General features: G+C 44.9%; 1 protein-coding gene across 3 annotated transcripts in view; it reads left to right on the top strand.

Annotated features, from left to right (window-relative positions):
- Positions 1 to 572: 572 nt before the first annotated feature.
- The window catches only part of TRANK1 (tetratricopeptide repeat and ankyrin repeat containing 1), a 52,575-nt gene continuing 37,166 nt past the window's right edge, over positions 573 to 15,981 (top strand). The window contains exons 1-5 of one of the 3 annotated variants that reach the window (XM_051610369.1): positions 573 to 659; positions 10,510 to 10,644; positions 11,548 to 11,671; positions 13,043 to 13,193; positions 14,170 to 14,288. In XM_051610369.1, coding sequence (XP_051466329.1) covers positions 10,511 to 10,644; positions 11,548 to 11,671; positions 13,043 to 13,193; positions 14,170 to 14,288 — 528 coding nt within the window. In that variant the 5' untranslated portion in view covers positions 573 to 659; position 10,510. Of the gene's footprint in view, positions 660 to 4,442; positions 4,827 to 10,250; positions 10,645 to 11,547; positions 11,672 to 13,042; positions 13,194 to 14,169; positions 14,289 to 15,981 lie in introns of those variants that run through there. The other 2 variants (XM_051610370.1, XM_051610371.1) reach the window with 2 other exon arrangements.

The raw sequence follows: 15,981 nt of genomic DNA, 5'->3' as shown, positions 1-15,981 counted from the left end.
CGCTGCCCAGGTGTTCCTCACGCCGCCCAAGAACCGAGAAGCAGTAGCTGCTCCCTCTGAGCAGGGGGGGTTTGCCTGGAGACACCACCGGTGAGAGACATCACCTCTCACCCCTTTCGCCTCGGGATGCTGTGACAGCGGTGGGGACGAGCTCTGGTCTGCCACGCATGCTGAAGACACTTCGATGTGATTTATGTCTCCTTTTTTTTACAAAAAACAACCCCGGCGTTTACACTTCTGAGCAACAACGCGTCCTGCGGGTCCGCGAACGTGCTGCCGGCAGCCAGCAGCTGCTGCCGCCCGCCACCCTCCCTCGCCCCGGCCCCCGGAGCGGGGGGGTTACCCGGGGGGGCGGGAGGATCACCCCGGAGGTGGGGGGGGGGTTGGGGGGGCTGTGTTACCCCGCGGGCTGTCAGCCCGGGGGGGGGTACCCCGAGAGGGATGTGCACCCCGGGGGAGGGGGTCACGCCGCGGGGGCGGGGCTGTCTCGGTTTCGATTCCCCGCGCTCGCCCCCACTCTCGGGGTGACGCGGGCGGCGGGGGCGGGGCCAGGCGGGGGGCGGGGTGCGGGGGGCGCCCCGGTTTAGAGGCGGCGGCGGCGGCGCGTGGGCTGGGGGTCCTCGGCGCGCGCGGCGGCGCGGGCCCAGGTGGGCAGACAGGTAAGTTGGTAGGTAGGTAGGGCGGTGCGCGCGCAGCGACCGCTTTCGCCACCCTCCACCCACTCTTCTCCCCCTCCTTCCTTTGCCTCCTTTCCCCCCCCGCTTCCCAAAACCAGGCGACTGGCGTATGTGCGTGGGGGAGCGGGGGCACCGGCTGCCCCGCGCTGCCGTGGGGGTTTGGGGGGTGCGGCGGGAGCTGCCCGCTCTGCCTGCAGTGCAATGGGGGCCTTAGCCCCCTCTTTTTTTGGGGGGGGGGGGGGGGGGGCAGGGGGAGCTTCCATCTTGGCGTGAACCTCCCGTGCGGTGATGGGGGATGTTCCCGCTGTTCCAGAGGGAAGGGTCGTGCTTCCTTGACGAGCAGGACTGCGGGTGCGGGGTGGTGGGCAGCGAGCGAGGGGTGGCTGTGCTGGTTGGGAAGCCGGCCAGGGAATGTGGGGGGTGGTTTGAAGGATGGGAAAAAAAAAAAAAAGAAAAAAGAAAAAAGGGAAGAGTGCATTCCTGCTCCTGCCAGGCATCTTGGAGGGCGTGTTGGCCTGGTGCAGCTTGCTCGGAGGAGCTGGGGGAGATGTGGTGATGTATCCCTGCTTGAAAAGAGGAAAGAGAAACTCCTTTGGCACAGCCCTGAGCTAAGCATTGTCTTCAGTGGTTTTGGATCCTTTCCCTGAAAAGCAAAACTCTTGTGCAAGGTCGCGGACTGGTCACTTAACAGAACAGACTTTTTCATTTGACAGTGGAGGTTGGGCACAGAGTGCACTTCAGAAGAAGAAGCAAACAAAATCTCTCATCCCTCCTCGGTTTTTTTTCCCAGTTTATAGGAAATGAGCTTCAGGTTGCTGGAGTGGGCTTACTGCAAATGGGAGGAGGCTTTGCTTTCCCGTGAAAATATGCAAAAGGGAGTGTTTCCTACCAGTGTTTTTACCATCGTGTATTAAACTTGACCAGTGCTGGCTGTGAACTGTGCACAAGCTGGAAAACTGTTGTTAGGGGAATATTGTTGTTTTAAAGTTTTTTGTTGGTGTGTGTTTGGGGTTTTTTGGTTTGGCTGGTGTTTTTTTTTTCCATTCGAGATGTTGTATCATCTTGAGCTAATCTATACAAAAGATATGTTGAGTCTGTTTGTTGTCATTGCTTTTTTACCGGGTCAGCTCTGTTTGATGACAGGAACAGTGGAAGGCTGAGCAAACAACTGCAGCAGTGTAAACACTTCCCTCTTGGACTGAGTCAGGTCTTGTATGGCTGAGCTTGACTAGGGATTTCAAGATTGTTGTTGTTTCAGAGGATAGGAAGCAGGTTTAACTGTTTATGTTTTTTTGCAAGATTTTGTTTTTCTTGTTTGTTTTGTGAACTAGTAATGACACTGTGTAGGTAGAATACAGAACATAAAACGGGAGATACAAGTTCTTTCTTAATTTGCTGGAAATCTTATGAATATGTAGATACAGAGTTTTTCTTGAACATGCAACCCTGGAGTTGCCTTCCTTAACCATATGTTCCCTTACTTGCAGGTTGCAAAGGGGGAGAATCACTTAAAGCTGAAAACAAAAAAGCTTGTTTTGTTTCATTAGCAAAACAGGATGTGCTGGGGAATGAGGCCAAACCTGTCACTGGTGCGAGCTGTAAAGCAGTTTTCCACGAGAGCAAGTCCACATGAACTTGGCATGAGCTCAGCTTGTGAGGAAAGGAGGGAAGGAAGGAGGATGTTCTGAGATGCCGCCTTAAATCCAGGAATGTGCATCATAACCTTGTGTGAGAACCTTTGTTGCTAAGTTAATCAGCAATGTATTGAGGTCTTGCCTATAGACTAAGACTGCTGTGATTTTTTATTTTTTTTTTTTTTCTTTGAGTAGTGTTATTTTCCCTTATAATTTTTCTAGGGGGCTTCCCAAAATGAGGTGTAATGTCAGTGGCATGAAGATACCTTATGGACAGCCTCAGGACATCCCAAATGGTCTGTAGGAGCCAGTCTCTCAGGTTTTTGCTGCCTTGTTTGTGGATATAAAAAAGGTTTCCTGAGGAGTGTTCAGGGTATACAGCAGGTACAGAACTGGTGCCTGGGATATCTGCACCCATTTTGTTTCATGGGAAGTGTTTTCTTGTTCTTAGTGATGTGCTTTTGACTTCTGTTTCCTTGCTGTCTTGCTTCCTGACATGCCTTTCCTGTGTGCAAGTCAGCCACAAATCCCTACTCTAGAGGATTTATTTGTAACATTTTAGGACTGTCTTTTTTTTTCTTTTTTTTCTTCTTTTTTTTTAACATTTTTCTTGGCTTACTGCAGGGCTGGCCCAATACTCCTTGCTGGGTTTGGGTGCTGTTTCTGTGGTCTTGTTTGTTGGTTGTGTATCTGAAAAGGAACTGAGCTGCTAGGTAGCGTGTCTGTGTAGTGATCAGGACAAACCAAAACAAAAAAGCAGACAAGGTACTTGCTCTCTCTGACTCCTCCACCCTTGAAAGATAACAAGGGGAATAAGGAAGAGAGACTCAAGCCTGGAAATTAGAACTAGAACAGGTTTAAACAAACAGGGAAGGGGTAGTAACAAGTAGGAAAGTAATGGAAAATACACAAAGTGTATATATATCTACCTTTATAGATACACAAAACCCAATGTTAATGGTAGTGGATAGAAGAGTCCAAAGGTCCTTTGTGGCAGAGCCGACACGGTAATAAGGCCAAGGACTGTTTTCAGTAACAGATGGAGCTGGATTCTGCAGAGCACTTTGCAAGCTGAAGACAGAGAGCCAGGAGCCTCCTTCCAAGATGTTTGCCAGAAGAGAGAAGGGAGCCAAGACCCCACTTTCTCACCCTTCTGTCCTTTTTTTTTAGGGTATGGCAGAAAATAGGAGGGAATACTGAGTCATCTGACCCTTCTCTGTTCTGCCCCCTGGACGTCGAAGGCTTTTGAATGTCTTCTGTCTCTGTTAGGCGTGGACATCAGAAGTCTTAGCATCAATGTAATAAAATTAGTTTCTGCTCTCTCAAATCACAGAATCCTAGGGGTTGGAAGGATCTTGAAAGATCACCTAGTCTAACCCCCCCTGCCAGAGCAGGATCCCCTAGAGTAGCTCACACAGGAATGTGTCCATTTGGGTTTTAAATGTCTCCAGAGAAGCAGACTGCAACCTCTCTGGGCAGCCTGTTCCAGTGCTCTGTCACTCTCGCAGTAAATAAGTGTTTTCTTCTGTTTACATGTAGCCTCCTATGCTCCAGCTTGTACCCATTGCCCCTTGTTCTATTACTGGACATCACTGAGAAAAGCCTGGCTCTGTCCTGACACTCACCCTTAACATATTTGTAAACATTGATGAGGTCGCCCCTCAGTCTCCTCTTTTCCAAGCTAAAGAGACCCAGCTCCCTCAGCCTTTCCCCATAAGGGAGATGTTCCACTCCCTTCATCATCTTTGTGGCTCTGCGCCTTCAAGCAGTTCCCTGTCCTCTTTGAACTGTGGAGCCCAGAACTGGACACAATATTCCAGATGTGGCCTCACCAAGGTAGAATAGAGGGGGAGGAGAACTTCCCTTGACCTACTAACCACACCCTTTCTAATACACCCCAGGATGCCATTGGCTTTCATGGCCACAAGGGCACATTGCTGGCTCATGGTCATCCTCCTGTACACCAGGATCCCCAGGTCCCTTTCCCCTGTGCTGCTCTCCAACAGCTCGGTCCCCATTCTATATTTGTACAGTATATGGAGTCGTTCTTTCCCGAAAGCAAGGCTCTATACTTGCCCTTGTTGTATTTCAATTAATTTCTCCACCCAATTCCCCAGCCTGTCTAGGTCTCTCTGAATGGCAGCACAGCCTTCTGGTGTGTCACCCACTCGTCCCAGTTTAGTGTCATCAGCAAACTTGCTGACAGTGCACTCTTCCTTCATCCAGGTTTTTGATTAATATATTGACTAGTACTGGTCCCAGTACTGACCCCAGAGGTACTCCACTAGATACAGGCCTCCAACTAGACTCTGTCCCATTGACCACAATGCTCTGTCTTCTTTCCTTCAATCAGTTCATAATTCACTTCCTAATAATTTAGACCACACTTCCTCAGTTTAGCTGTGAGGATGCTGTGGGAGATGGTGTCAAATGCTTTACTGAAATCAAGATTAGCCACATCCACTGCACTACCATCATCTAGCCACCTGGTTATGTCCTCATAAAAGGCTATCAGGTAGGTTAATTATGACTTTCCATTGGTAAAACCATATTGACTGCTCCTAATGACCCTCTTATCCTACATATGCCGAGAGACAGGTGTGCCAAGGATAAGTTGTTCCATCACCTTTCCAGGGATGGAGATGAAGCTGACTGACGTCAGCTATGTGAGTTTGGTGTGTGGCTAGTTGGAGATGTCAGGCAGCTGAGCTTAGTTATTAGTAATAATTGTTTTATAGCAGTTTGCATAAAAATAAAAAAATACAGTGGTAATTTAGAGAAGGACCTTGGGAGGTCTACTCAGGCCAGCCCTGTCCAGAGCAGGGTCCTAGGCCAGACCTTGAATTTTTTTGTGTTTCTATTCTACATGCTCCCCTTGTTTCACCTAGACCTTGGACACATCTCTTTCTTACCAGGTTTGGACATAGTGTTTGAGGTATTGGTTTGGCATTTGAGGTTTTGGCTGAGACAGAGATAATTTTCTTCCTAATAGCTGATAAAGTACCATGTTTTGGATTTAGTATGAGAATAATATTGATAACACGCTAATGTTTTAGTTGTTGCTAAGCACCAAATCAAGGACTTTTCTGCTTCTCATGCCTTGCCAGCAGCAAGGCTGGGGGTGCACAAGAAGCTGGGAGGGGGCACAGCCAGAACAGCTGACCCAAACTGGCCAGAGGGATATTCCATACCATGTGACATCGTGCTCAGCATATAAGCTGTGGGAACTGTGCCAGGGGGCACTGATCAGTGCTTGGAGAAGGGTTGGGCTTTGGTCAGTGGATGGTGGGCAATTGTGTTGTGGATCACCTGTTGTTGTATTCTTGTTATCATTTATTACTATTTAACTGCTGTCCTGTTAGACTGTTGTTATGGTTTGAGGGGGCACAGGCTAATTTTATGTTATTAATGCAAGGACCTAGAGAGAAACAGTGCATTGTTTAGGACTTCGAGGGATCCAGTGGGCAGAACAGAGATGGATCAGTATTCCCTCCCATTTTCTGCCATACCCTATAAAAGCCAGAAGGGTAGAAAAGTCTATCCCTTCTTCCTTCCTATATCTCTTTGCTTGTCTGGAGGACATCTCGGAGAGAGGCTTGTGCTCTTTATTTTAAGCTCACTACATGCTCTGCAGGATCTGACTCCATTGGAAGAGCCCTAGTCCCTTTTCCCAAGTTGTCTCTGGCACGAGGGACTTTTGGACAATTGTATCAGCAGCCATTGAAAATGGATTTTGTATATATTCATATATTTTTATTATTATCCCATGTTTTGCTGTTTATTCCTTGTTCTGCTAAACCGCTTTTGAGTTCTGACTTCCAACCTTGAAGTCTCTCTTCCATATTTCCCTTTTATCTTCCCCTGGGAGGATGGAGGGGAGTACTAGAGAGCAATTTGTTTCTCTTGTGCTTTGGTTTGCCCCACCCACTGAACAGTGGTAGAACTAATGGCACCCAGTGTGGGGCACGAATTAAGAAAAAAAAAAAATAAAATTAAAACATCAGAAGTTTGGAAAGTAAAACAAAATTGTTTTCACCATGCTGTCTCTGCATGACTTGTTATATCTTGCCTTTTGGGACTATTGTTTAAGGTTACTGGTTGCAATGCTGTCTTGTCTCCCATCTTTGTTATCTTATCATTTATTTTAGACAATAATTCATGCTGGGATGAGTTGGGTTAAGGATTTGCCTGGGCACTTGGGGTGCTACGTTATGAATCTTGTTATTATGAAAAGTCATTCTGCTACTTTCTCTGATAAGTCACCCTGCCAGAGTCTGGAGACCTCAGGAGGGGCTGTTATTAACTGATACTATTATTGCTTTGCCTGAATGTGTTTCAGGGGTGGTTCATTGTTAAAAATTGACGCGGGAACATTGCTGCTTTAACAGCTGCTGCTATCCACCCCGCTCCTCTCTGTTGGCACAGGCAGGAATTTCAATGGCAAGCAAAAACACTCCTACTCAATGAACCCTGGTAATGACCTGAAGAAAACATTTAGGCAAGTCAAAACCGCCTGGTGAGAAATGGTGTGTCTTCGAGACAGAGATAAGGGAAAACATGGCTCAAGGGCAGAGTCGGCTCCAGGCAGGAACAGTACAGGGTAGTGACTCAGACTCTGAGATAGCTGTTCGAACCACGGCTCTGAAGGAGTTACAAAATTTAAGAAAGGCTTATGTTCGTAATGAGGGCGAGCCACTAACTACATGGCCACTGTGGTGTTGGGACAATGGAGCGGATACAATAGATCTATCTGAAGGGCAGAGAGGCTCTGCAGTTGGGATTGGTAACCAGAGACAAATCATTGTCAGAAAAAACAGCACTCACAGTCTTTGGAGGAGTTCTTCCAACAGCTGTAAGAAGCTGACATCTCTTTAAGGAAGATTTTGAATGCCACTCTATTAAATGGAACACACATCAAACATCTGAGAGAGCTGGCAGACCAGGAGGCTGATCGATGTGGTGATGGGCAGCACCTGCAGATATTGGTGAACTGCCATGCAGGAGGAGGCCTCCATTAAGAAAGTTCATACCCAGGTGTCCTTCCTATGGGGCATTTTTTTCCCATGCTTTATGACAAAGGATTTGTGCTCTTTCTCCCACACTTAAGGAGAAAAGATCTTTGTGGAAGATGACAAAACACCAGCAGCTGTCGATGAATTGCTTAGCAGCTCAGCCAATATGAAGACAGTGTCTCTAACCCCCTACAGGCTTGTGTCTCGGCTGTGGAAAAGATGGCTGAGGAGTGCAGAACCTCTTAGGAGAGGCTGCATGATAAGGCTGACCAGGATGGAGGAGGAGAATAACACCTATTCTCCTCCAGAATGGATCCATGTTTCAGGCAATAGGAACAGATGGCTGCCTAGGAGACCAGCTCAAGGCAGGTGCAATTCAACATGAGGTTCTCTGTGGTTTACCCTGCATGGCTATGGCAAAAATATTAATAGCTAGGATGGCAAACCCACTGCTGCTCTGTGCGCGGGAGTACTGGAGCAAGGTAACATCACTAGAAAGAACTATTCCAGGAGGATGGCTTCTGGGGTCTACTGAGAATGATCTACTAGCCTGAGCAGGTGGGTCTCTGACCCAAGTATAATGCAGTGGTGTCCAGGAACTTCAAGATGAACCTGCAGCATGTGGATATGAACCGTGATAAAGTCCACATCATCTCTCCTGCTCTGACAGACTGCCATGATGGATAAAAACCTGCAACCTGGATTCAACAAACTGTTGTGTAAAGACAAATCATAACCTGGTGAATGAGTACGGCAGAAGCAAATGGTATGGGATACAGGGTGGAATGTTATGGTTTGAGGGAGCAGGAACTAATTTTATGAGATTGATGCAATGACCTCTGATGGCCAAGCTCAGGAGAGATGGAAGACATTACTTTGAACCCTTGGACGTCCAGGAGGCAGAACAGAGAAGGGTTGGATGACCTCGGTATTCCCTCCTATTTTCTGCTATACCCTATAAAAGGACAGGTGGGTGGGAAGGTGGGGCCTTGGCTCCCTTCTCTCTTCTGGCAAACATCTTGGAAGGAGGCTCCTGGCTCTCTGTCTTCAGCTTGCAATGTGCTCTGCAGAATCCAAGTCTCTTCTGTTGCTCAGAAGAGTCCTGGTCCTTTTTTCTGTGTCAGTCCTGCCACAAAGGACCTTTGGACTCTTCTATTATTTAATAGTACTGAGATTTGTGAGATTGGTACCGTTTTTTGCGGGTAATGAAAATGGCTTTTACAGTAAAATCCATGTATTTAGGATGATTCTGTGCAGTCCTTAGCATTGGATTTTCCCTCTTGTCTGTGTTTTTGATGTGCTGTTTCTCAACAGACATGTAGATGTTTTTCCACCTGTGTTTGTTTCCTTTATATAGCTGCTTGGCAATGTGGTTATCTTCACCTTACTGTGGTAGAGCACTCCTGCCCTGCCTGTCCCCCCCTATCCCTGCTGCTGTGCTGGGGGTTGTTACATTATCTGTTAAGCTGTCTGGAGGTGGCAAAAGAACCTGTAATGGGCCTACCTTTGTTAGGTCAGACTGGCTGGCACCGAGTTTTCTGGTCTCACCTCCTGCTGGGCTGTGGTATTGCCAGCAGGCTGGGAGGCACCTGGTTTTCAGGGCAATTTGGGGATTGCCAGGGGGGAACCTGACAATGAATAGGTTCCCCAGCCAGCAGGTGTCTTGGCCCAGGTAGAATAACGGGTGTATGACCACAGGTTAGATCTGGTTTAGTCTGTAAAAACGGAGCTCCTTGCTGGGTAGCTGGTTGGGTTTTCCCTTGGAGTACTGGGTCTGCCAGGAAGCCTACTCCTTTAGGTCGGGATACCACCTAAGGAAACTTCTTGAGATTGAGTGACCTCATCTTTGGTGAGTGATACATTTATCCTAGATATATCTTTGAGTCTTGTCTCTACTGGACAAGTGATTCTGGTTACCTGAGGGGGAGGCTTTCCCTTTTCTCTGCGTGAGTGTGCACTTGTGGGATTATTATCATTATCATCCATGTTAAGACTAGTCAAAAAAGACTAGGAATTCTTAAGTAGTTGTGGTGGTGTAGTGCATTAATATTCTCGACCAATATCTGAATCTGTGGTAATATTTTTGATTTATTGGAGGGCTAAATAGTGTTGCTTGGAATAAATATTATTTCCTGATAAGCTCGTGTGTGTCTTTGGGTCACAAGTTATGAACCTGATTTTACAATTTTAATGAATTTTTTTCAATCATTTGCAGTTGATGCCTCTTTCACCCTTTGTTTTCTTCAGCTGCTTGCTATATTTTTATTAGTAACTCTTTTAAATCTGATTCAAGGTCCTCATACATTACTAATATACATATGTTACAATATTTTAATGCAGTAATAACGTTTCCATGTAGCTTTCTGTATGTTGGATTATTGAATGTCTAGCCAGAGAGGCTGGACAAAAGAGTCATAAAGATAAATAAAAAGCAAGTAAATGAGTTTTTCCGCTTAACTAAAGTTTATAGCTTCCTGTATTCCTTAAGCATGTGAACTCTGCTCTCTTTGCTGTTTCCTCCAGCATTTAGTGTGTGCACAGATTTAAATAATTTGGAATTGTAATTTTAAAAATATGGTCTAAGTCTAAGAAGAAAAAAAAAAATTAATAAAATGCATACCAATGGTAGATCTGGTTAGCTGAGGTTGACTAAAAAGTAGATGGAAGTTGAAGCATCAACAGCAGAGATGAGGTTGTCACCTGAGTTGTATTTTACTGTTCCAACTGCAGCAAACAATCCTGGGTTCAGTTGGGATAGAGTTAGTTTTCTAAAGAAGCTGGGACGGAACACAGTCAGGATAGCATATTCCATACCATATGACATCGTGTACAGTGTATAACCTGTGGCGGTGGGGGTTGGCCATGGGAAGGAGGGATCATGGAGCAGGATGGGCATTGGTCAGTGGGTGGTGGGCAATTGCATTATTCATCACTCGCATAATATATTCTTATTTAGTAATGTTGTTGTTACTTCTGCTCTCCTTGAGTTGTCCTGTTAAGCTATCCTTATCTCAACCCATGAGTTTACCTTTTTCTTTGTCTCCTCCCCATCCCAGCAGGGCCAGGGGTGAATGAGTGATGGGCCTTGTGGTGCTTAGTTTAAGTGGTGAAAATGTAAGTTAATTTTGGGGAAAGAGGTGTCACATAAATCAGTGCATTTGTTTGATTTATTTTTTTTTTAATTAGCATGGATCCTATGGAACATGCACAGCTTATGAAACAAGCTGGGAACCAGGATTTTAAAAATGGAAATTACTCTTTGGCCATCAGAAAGTATGATCAAGCTCTACATGCACTCAATTATTTGGTGCAGTGGTTCCCGTAAGTATTCCTGAGTTACAAGGTGTAAACTGTAAGACAAGGCTGAAATTTGTACAGTACTACAGTTAACTCAGAAATGTATTTCTTGCTCTGACATCTGATTTTCTGTATCTTTTGTCACGTTCTTTAGTGTACCAGTTTTATAATTAAAGAGGAATTGCTGTTCCTGATGTATATGTGGGAGATTAGTTAGTGACTGTAATCTGAATATTTTTAGCTAAGCATCAATTATAAATTAATGTAATTAAAGCTCAAATTAATTTTACATAAACCATGTTGGTTTCTATTAAATTACTTCTGTTTCTTAACTGACATCCTGTGGATTAAACTTTCTGTGGTTCTGCCAGGTATTGGCTGTGTCTGTAGCCTGTTGTCATATGGGTCATCTGATTAAAATGATTCATGCAAGTTACTTTGGTCTTGTTACTTGTTTACAAATATTTCTTTAGGAGAAGAGTTCTTTGGGTATTTCTTTCCAAATGTTAAGTGCTTATTTTCATCAGTTAATGTCAGTTGCTTACTAATTATGAAATATTTTAATATTATGCTAACTATTAAATGCTCATTACTGCCATGTATTAGCACTGCTGTTAACCCAGTTTAACACCAATCATTCATTTATTTTGCCTACTAGCCATACAGACTAAGTAGTAAAATAAGTCTGGAGCACATGCAGGGAGTAGGACCAATTGAGGACAATGCTGAGCAGGTTCCTGCAGTGCCTGCCCCTCACAGGCAGTGGGGCTTTGTCATGCTGCAGGGATCTGCTCCTCGTTGTCTCCTTTCCTCTTGCTACAGGTTGTCTTGTCAGGATTTGCTTGTATGCAGGAGCATGCTCTGAACACATTCACAGTGCATCCTTTTTCAAGCAAATAAACAGATATGCTAAAAATGTGTTTCCAGGTGTTCCAGGGACATAGCTGTGTTACACTGCAACAAATCAACTGCCTTGTACAATCTTGGTAAATGGCCAGAAGCTGTCTTTTCAGCCCAGCAGAGCTTGCACTGGGATCCGGAGTATGTGAAGGTATTCAGCTGTTTAAGCTGGTAGTGTTTGCATGCCTTACTTTTTAAAACAAGTGTCAGTATCTGCTTTTTATTGTGTTTTGGTTTTGAGGTGTGATACGCAAATACAGCATGAAATTCTGGAATTGATGTCTGACTCTTATATGAACTTCAGAGTTACTACTGTAATAGTACATTTAATAAAATTAAGCAGCTCTCTTTTGCATCAAGACATCTGGTTCTTTTTGGGTCTCAACAAGAGAGGCACCAGTGCTGTAATGAAAGATAACTATTTTACTGATAACTCAGACAAGGTGATAGCAAGCACTAAAATCTTATGTGCCCCACTGATGCTGGAGACCAGAAGATGATGCAGCACCAGCCAGGCTGCAGGTCAGGCCATGGCATGCTATGCAGATCCTGTTCGTGGTGAGGTTCACCAGGTCTGTATTTGCTTTGAGGTCCTTCAGAGCTTGTCTCGTGATACAGATTCATCAGTTGCTGGCAGCTGTCGGGTCTGGGATGGGGACTTAGCTTTGAAGGCTCCTTGGGCAGTGTGCCCTACTATTCTTTACACATTTAATAAGCCTACGTTTCCTGGGAATGATATGTGGTGATCAAGGTCATATTGTATTTCCAGTGAACAGAACAGTACACTTAGACATAATCACTGTGTAATTAATCACAAGCGTAAGTACCCATTGACTCGAGTTCTCATTTGTTAGGAGTAAGTAGCAGTTGTACATTTTTTATGATATGGAGCCCTGCACTTGGATTGGCTTTTATGTGCAATAAACAGTCTTCTGGACTAACCACTGCAGACTTCCAGAGACTTTAGTAGAACACATTTGATTTAGATGCGGTAAAGTTGCTTGCAAACATCACTTTACTTTGTAATGTATTGCAGCCTTCTGGTTACCTGGATTGAACAAATTGACTCCACTGTGACTCTGAGCCAGTACAACATAGTTCAGTGGTGAATGTAAACATGTTCAGGTGCTGCTGACTGAAGAATATATGCATTGTGGCAAATACACAAAGTGCAGTGATATGGGGACATGAGCATATATTCTGGACTTTGTGGCAAAAATCCTGTCCAGGAAGGGATAAAATATAGTTGCTAACAGTATGTGTTTCGTCCTGTAGCTATTTTCCAAGTTTTGTATTCCAAGATTTATCACTCTCTGTGATGACATCAGTAGTATACTGTGAATTTTAAGGGATGTTTATTGCACTTTCTTTGGATCTGTGAGTATGAAGCTGTAAAAAGTTGTAGTGCATGTCATTTTTATAGCATAATCAGAGTGTTTATTGAAAAAAAGATAATGATTGATTTTATAGTAAAGTTTTCCCAACAATGGTCTTTTTTGTTCTCCTTTTTTTTTTTTCTCAGGCTTATTATAGAGCTGGCCACTCATTCATCATGTTATCAGACACTTATCAGGCAATTGCCATGTTTCATAAAGGTTTGATTCTCCTGAATGCTTCTGCAGATCGAACTCAAGTTGCTGATTTTGTAGCAGGAATCTTCATAAGTGTCAACGGTAAGCTCAAATTTAGAGCTCAGTTTTTTTTAAGAGCCTTTCAGTAGTGATGACAACGCAAATCCTTGGTGCAGTGTCCTTTGGGAGATCATTCATTTGGTCCTTAGTACCCCAGGTCTCTTTGAGGATTATGAATATGATGAGTGGCCATATGAAAAGCTTGTAGTGAACCTGGGCCAGTTTTGCCAACAATGCCAAATTGCTGCGTAAGGGATTGTGTTGTCTCACAAAAACATGTCAATTGTGAAATAGTTAGAAAAGTTCAAAGTTCCAAGTCAGAGAGACAAGGCTGGAGTGGAGTTCTGGTGATCCAGACCCATAAGGCTTTAGTAGATTTTATCCAAACCACTGTTTTTCTTTTGGCTAGGTAAATTTGTAAATAATTAGAAAATACTCAGCTTAACTTGAGTTTACAAGTGCAGTATGGGGGACTTACCCTCAGGTAGTAATGGACAGCATTGAAAGAGGGAATTTGGCCTTTCTGTGGAATTGTGTGGGGTTTTTTGAGCCATGTCCACCCTGTAGTCTCTCTGCCCTCTACTCCTCTGGTTTTGTTTCCTGTTCACAGGCTTTGATGGGGCCTGCAGGTGTGCCAGGAAATTTTGGATCATGCCCCTGCTGCATTTACTTGAATTTGTAGACCTGTGTTAGGCACAATGGTTAGTTTTAGCAGCATCTGTAGCTGGGCTCACCCACAAGTGAAAGAACCACCACGAGGTTCACAGTGTCTTGGCACTTGGAAGTGTTTCTTCAGGGCAGGGATTAATTCCCACCCCTGCATTTTTTAGTAAAGACTGGTTGCTGATAACGAGCTGTTGTATCAATTGGGTGGCCAGGGATATTTAAGCCCCCTTTTGGCATTCTCCTGGGTATTAAAGCTGAAATTGTTACTGTGCAATGAAGTAACTTAGTTAAGACCCCAACTTTAGAAGTGCTGTGTGTACTAAATAGCTTTCCTGATTGCTTATTCTTGCAGATGAACAAGTCTTCCCACCGACTTTTCCCCCTGCATATGACTATATTTTCAGTGCAAGGTTCGATGCGCTGATCTGGCAAGGGGTGATAGAAAGGCTAGCCCAAAAAGGGATGTGGCGGGTAAGTCTGTCACTGTGTTATCTGCTGCTGGGTAACCTCATGTTACCTTTAAAATCCAAAGCCGTGGCTATTGTTTGTTCCCTGCTTCAAACGTCTTGAATTTAAGGCTTGCAAAATATTTTTTGTAATGAATCATCTCTGAAATTTATTTCTCAAAGGGATGTGATGAGCTTGAAATCCCATTTGTCTCTTGCAGTTGTCTCTGTTACAATTACAGTGCCATCTGGTGTCATTTTTCTTGAAAGAAATTAGAGGAGGGAAAAAATATGTTTGTGGTCCCTTTTCCTTTTATATGAAAAGCTGGACTTTTGAAGCTGTCTGTGAAAGATCCACAAATAAAGGAACATCTCAGTGGATGTACATGGCTATTAAACGAAACCAGATAATTTAGAAAAATCGGAAGGTGAATCACCATTTGAACACTTCTCTGTGGTGACTGTAAAAAACATCTATCATTGTCACGATTACTTGGGTGTTAGTGGTGAGACACTGACAGTGGAGGCTGCAGGAGCCCCTGTGAGGAGAGGCCAGGGCTGCCTTGTACCAGATGTGGTTAGTTCCAGCTGGATCCAGCAAACCTACCACAGGGCACAGCCCCTCAGATGAGATGATGGCACCTCTCAGAAAGCACACTTTAAAAAGGGCAGAAAGCTGCCGGGCACAGTGAAGGGGGAAAAAAAGTGAGAAAGGTCAAGCCCCAGGGTTGGAGTAGAAGAGGGAGGATGAGAAGTTTCTCAAGGCTTGAAGCAGGGTTTTCCTTATGGCTTGTGGAGAGACCATGCAAGAGCAGATTCCTGACAGCAGCCACAGCCCATGGGGAACCTACACTGGAGCAGGGGAGAACTGTAAGGAGGAAGGAGCGACAGAGAGAGACTGCTATGGACTGATTAGAGTCCCACAATCCCCATCCAACCCTGCTGCTGTGGGCATGGGCATCCTTCATTAGATCAGGTTGCTTAAAGCCCTGTCCAGGCTGGCCATGAACAGTTACAATAATGGGGCATCCACATCTTCTCTCACAACCAGTTCCAGTGTATCAGCACATGTATTGTAAGACATTTCTCCCTTGAGATTAATTTAAACCTACCATCTTTCAGGTTAAAACTGTTGCCCCCTGTCCTGTCAATACAAGCCTTGTTAAAAAGTCTCTCTTGCAAGCCCCCTTTATATACTGAAAGGCTGCAGTGAGGTCTCCCTGGAGCCTTCTCTTCTCAGGCTGAATAACCCCAACTCTCTCAGCCTGTCCTCACAGGAGAGGTGCTCCAGCCCTCTGATCATTTTCATGGTCCTCTTCTAGACCTGCTCCAACAGGTCCATGTCCTTCTTGTGCTGGGGACCCCAGAAATGGATGCAGTACTCCAGGTGAGGTCTCATAAGAGTGGAGGAGAGGGGGAGAATCACTTCCCTTGACCTGCTGGTTGCACTTCTTTTTAGACAGCCTAGAATGTGACTAGCTTTCTGGGCTAGAAGTACACATTGCTAGCTCATAGTCAATTTTTTTGTCCACCAGGAGCCCCAGATCCTTCTCCCCAGGTCTGCTCTCAATCTCATAATCACCTAGTCTGTATTGATACTGGAGATTGGCCTGGCCTAGGTGCAGGACCTTACTTACCCTTGACCTTGTTGGTTTTTGTGAGGTGTTCATGGGCTCATTCCTTAAGCTCATCAAAAGTGCCCTCTGGATGGCATCCCT

The sequence above is a fragment of the Apus apus genome, chromosome 2, assembly GCF_020740795.1.
Source record: "Apus apus isolate bApuApu2 chromosome 2, bApuApu2.pri.cur, whole genome shotgun sequence".
Taxonomy (NCBI): Eukaryota; Metazoa; Chordata; class Aves; order Apodiformes; family Apodidae; genus Apus; species Apus apus.
This window is presented reverse-complemented; position numbering and strand designations above follow the sequence as displayed.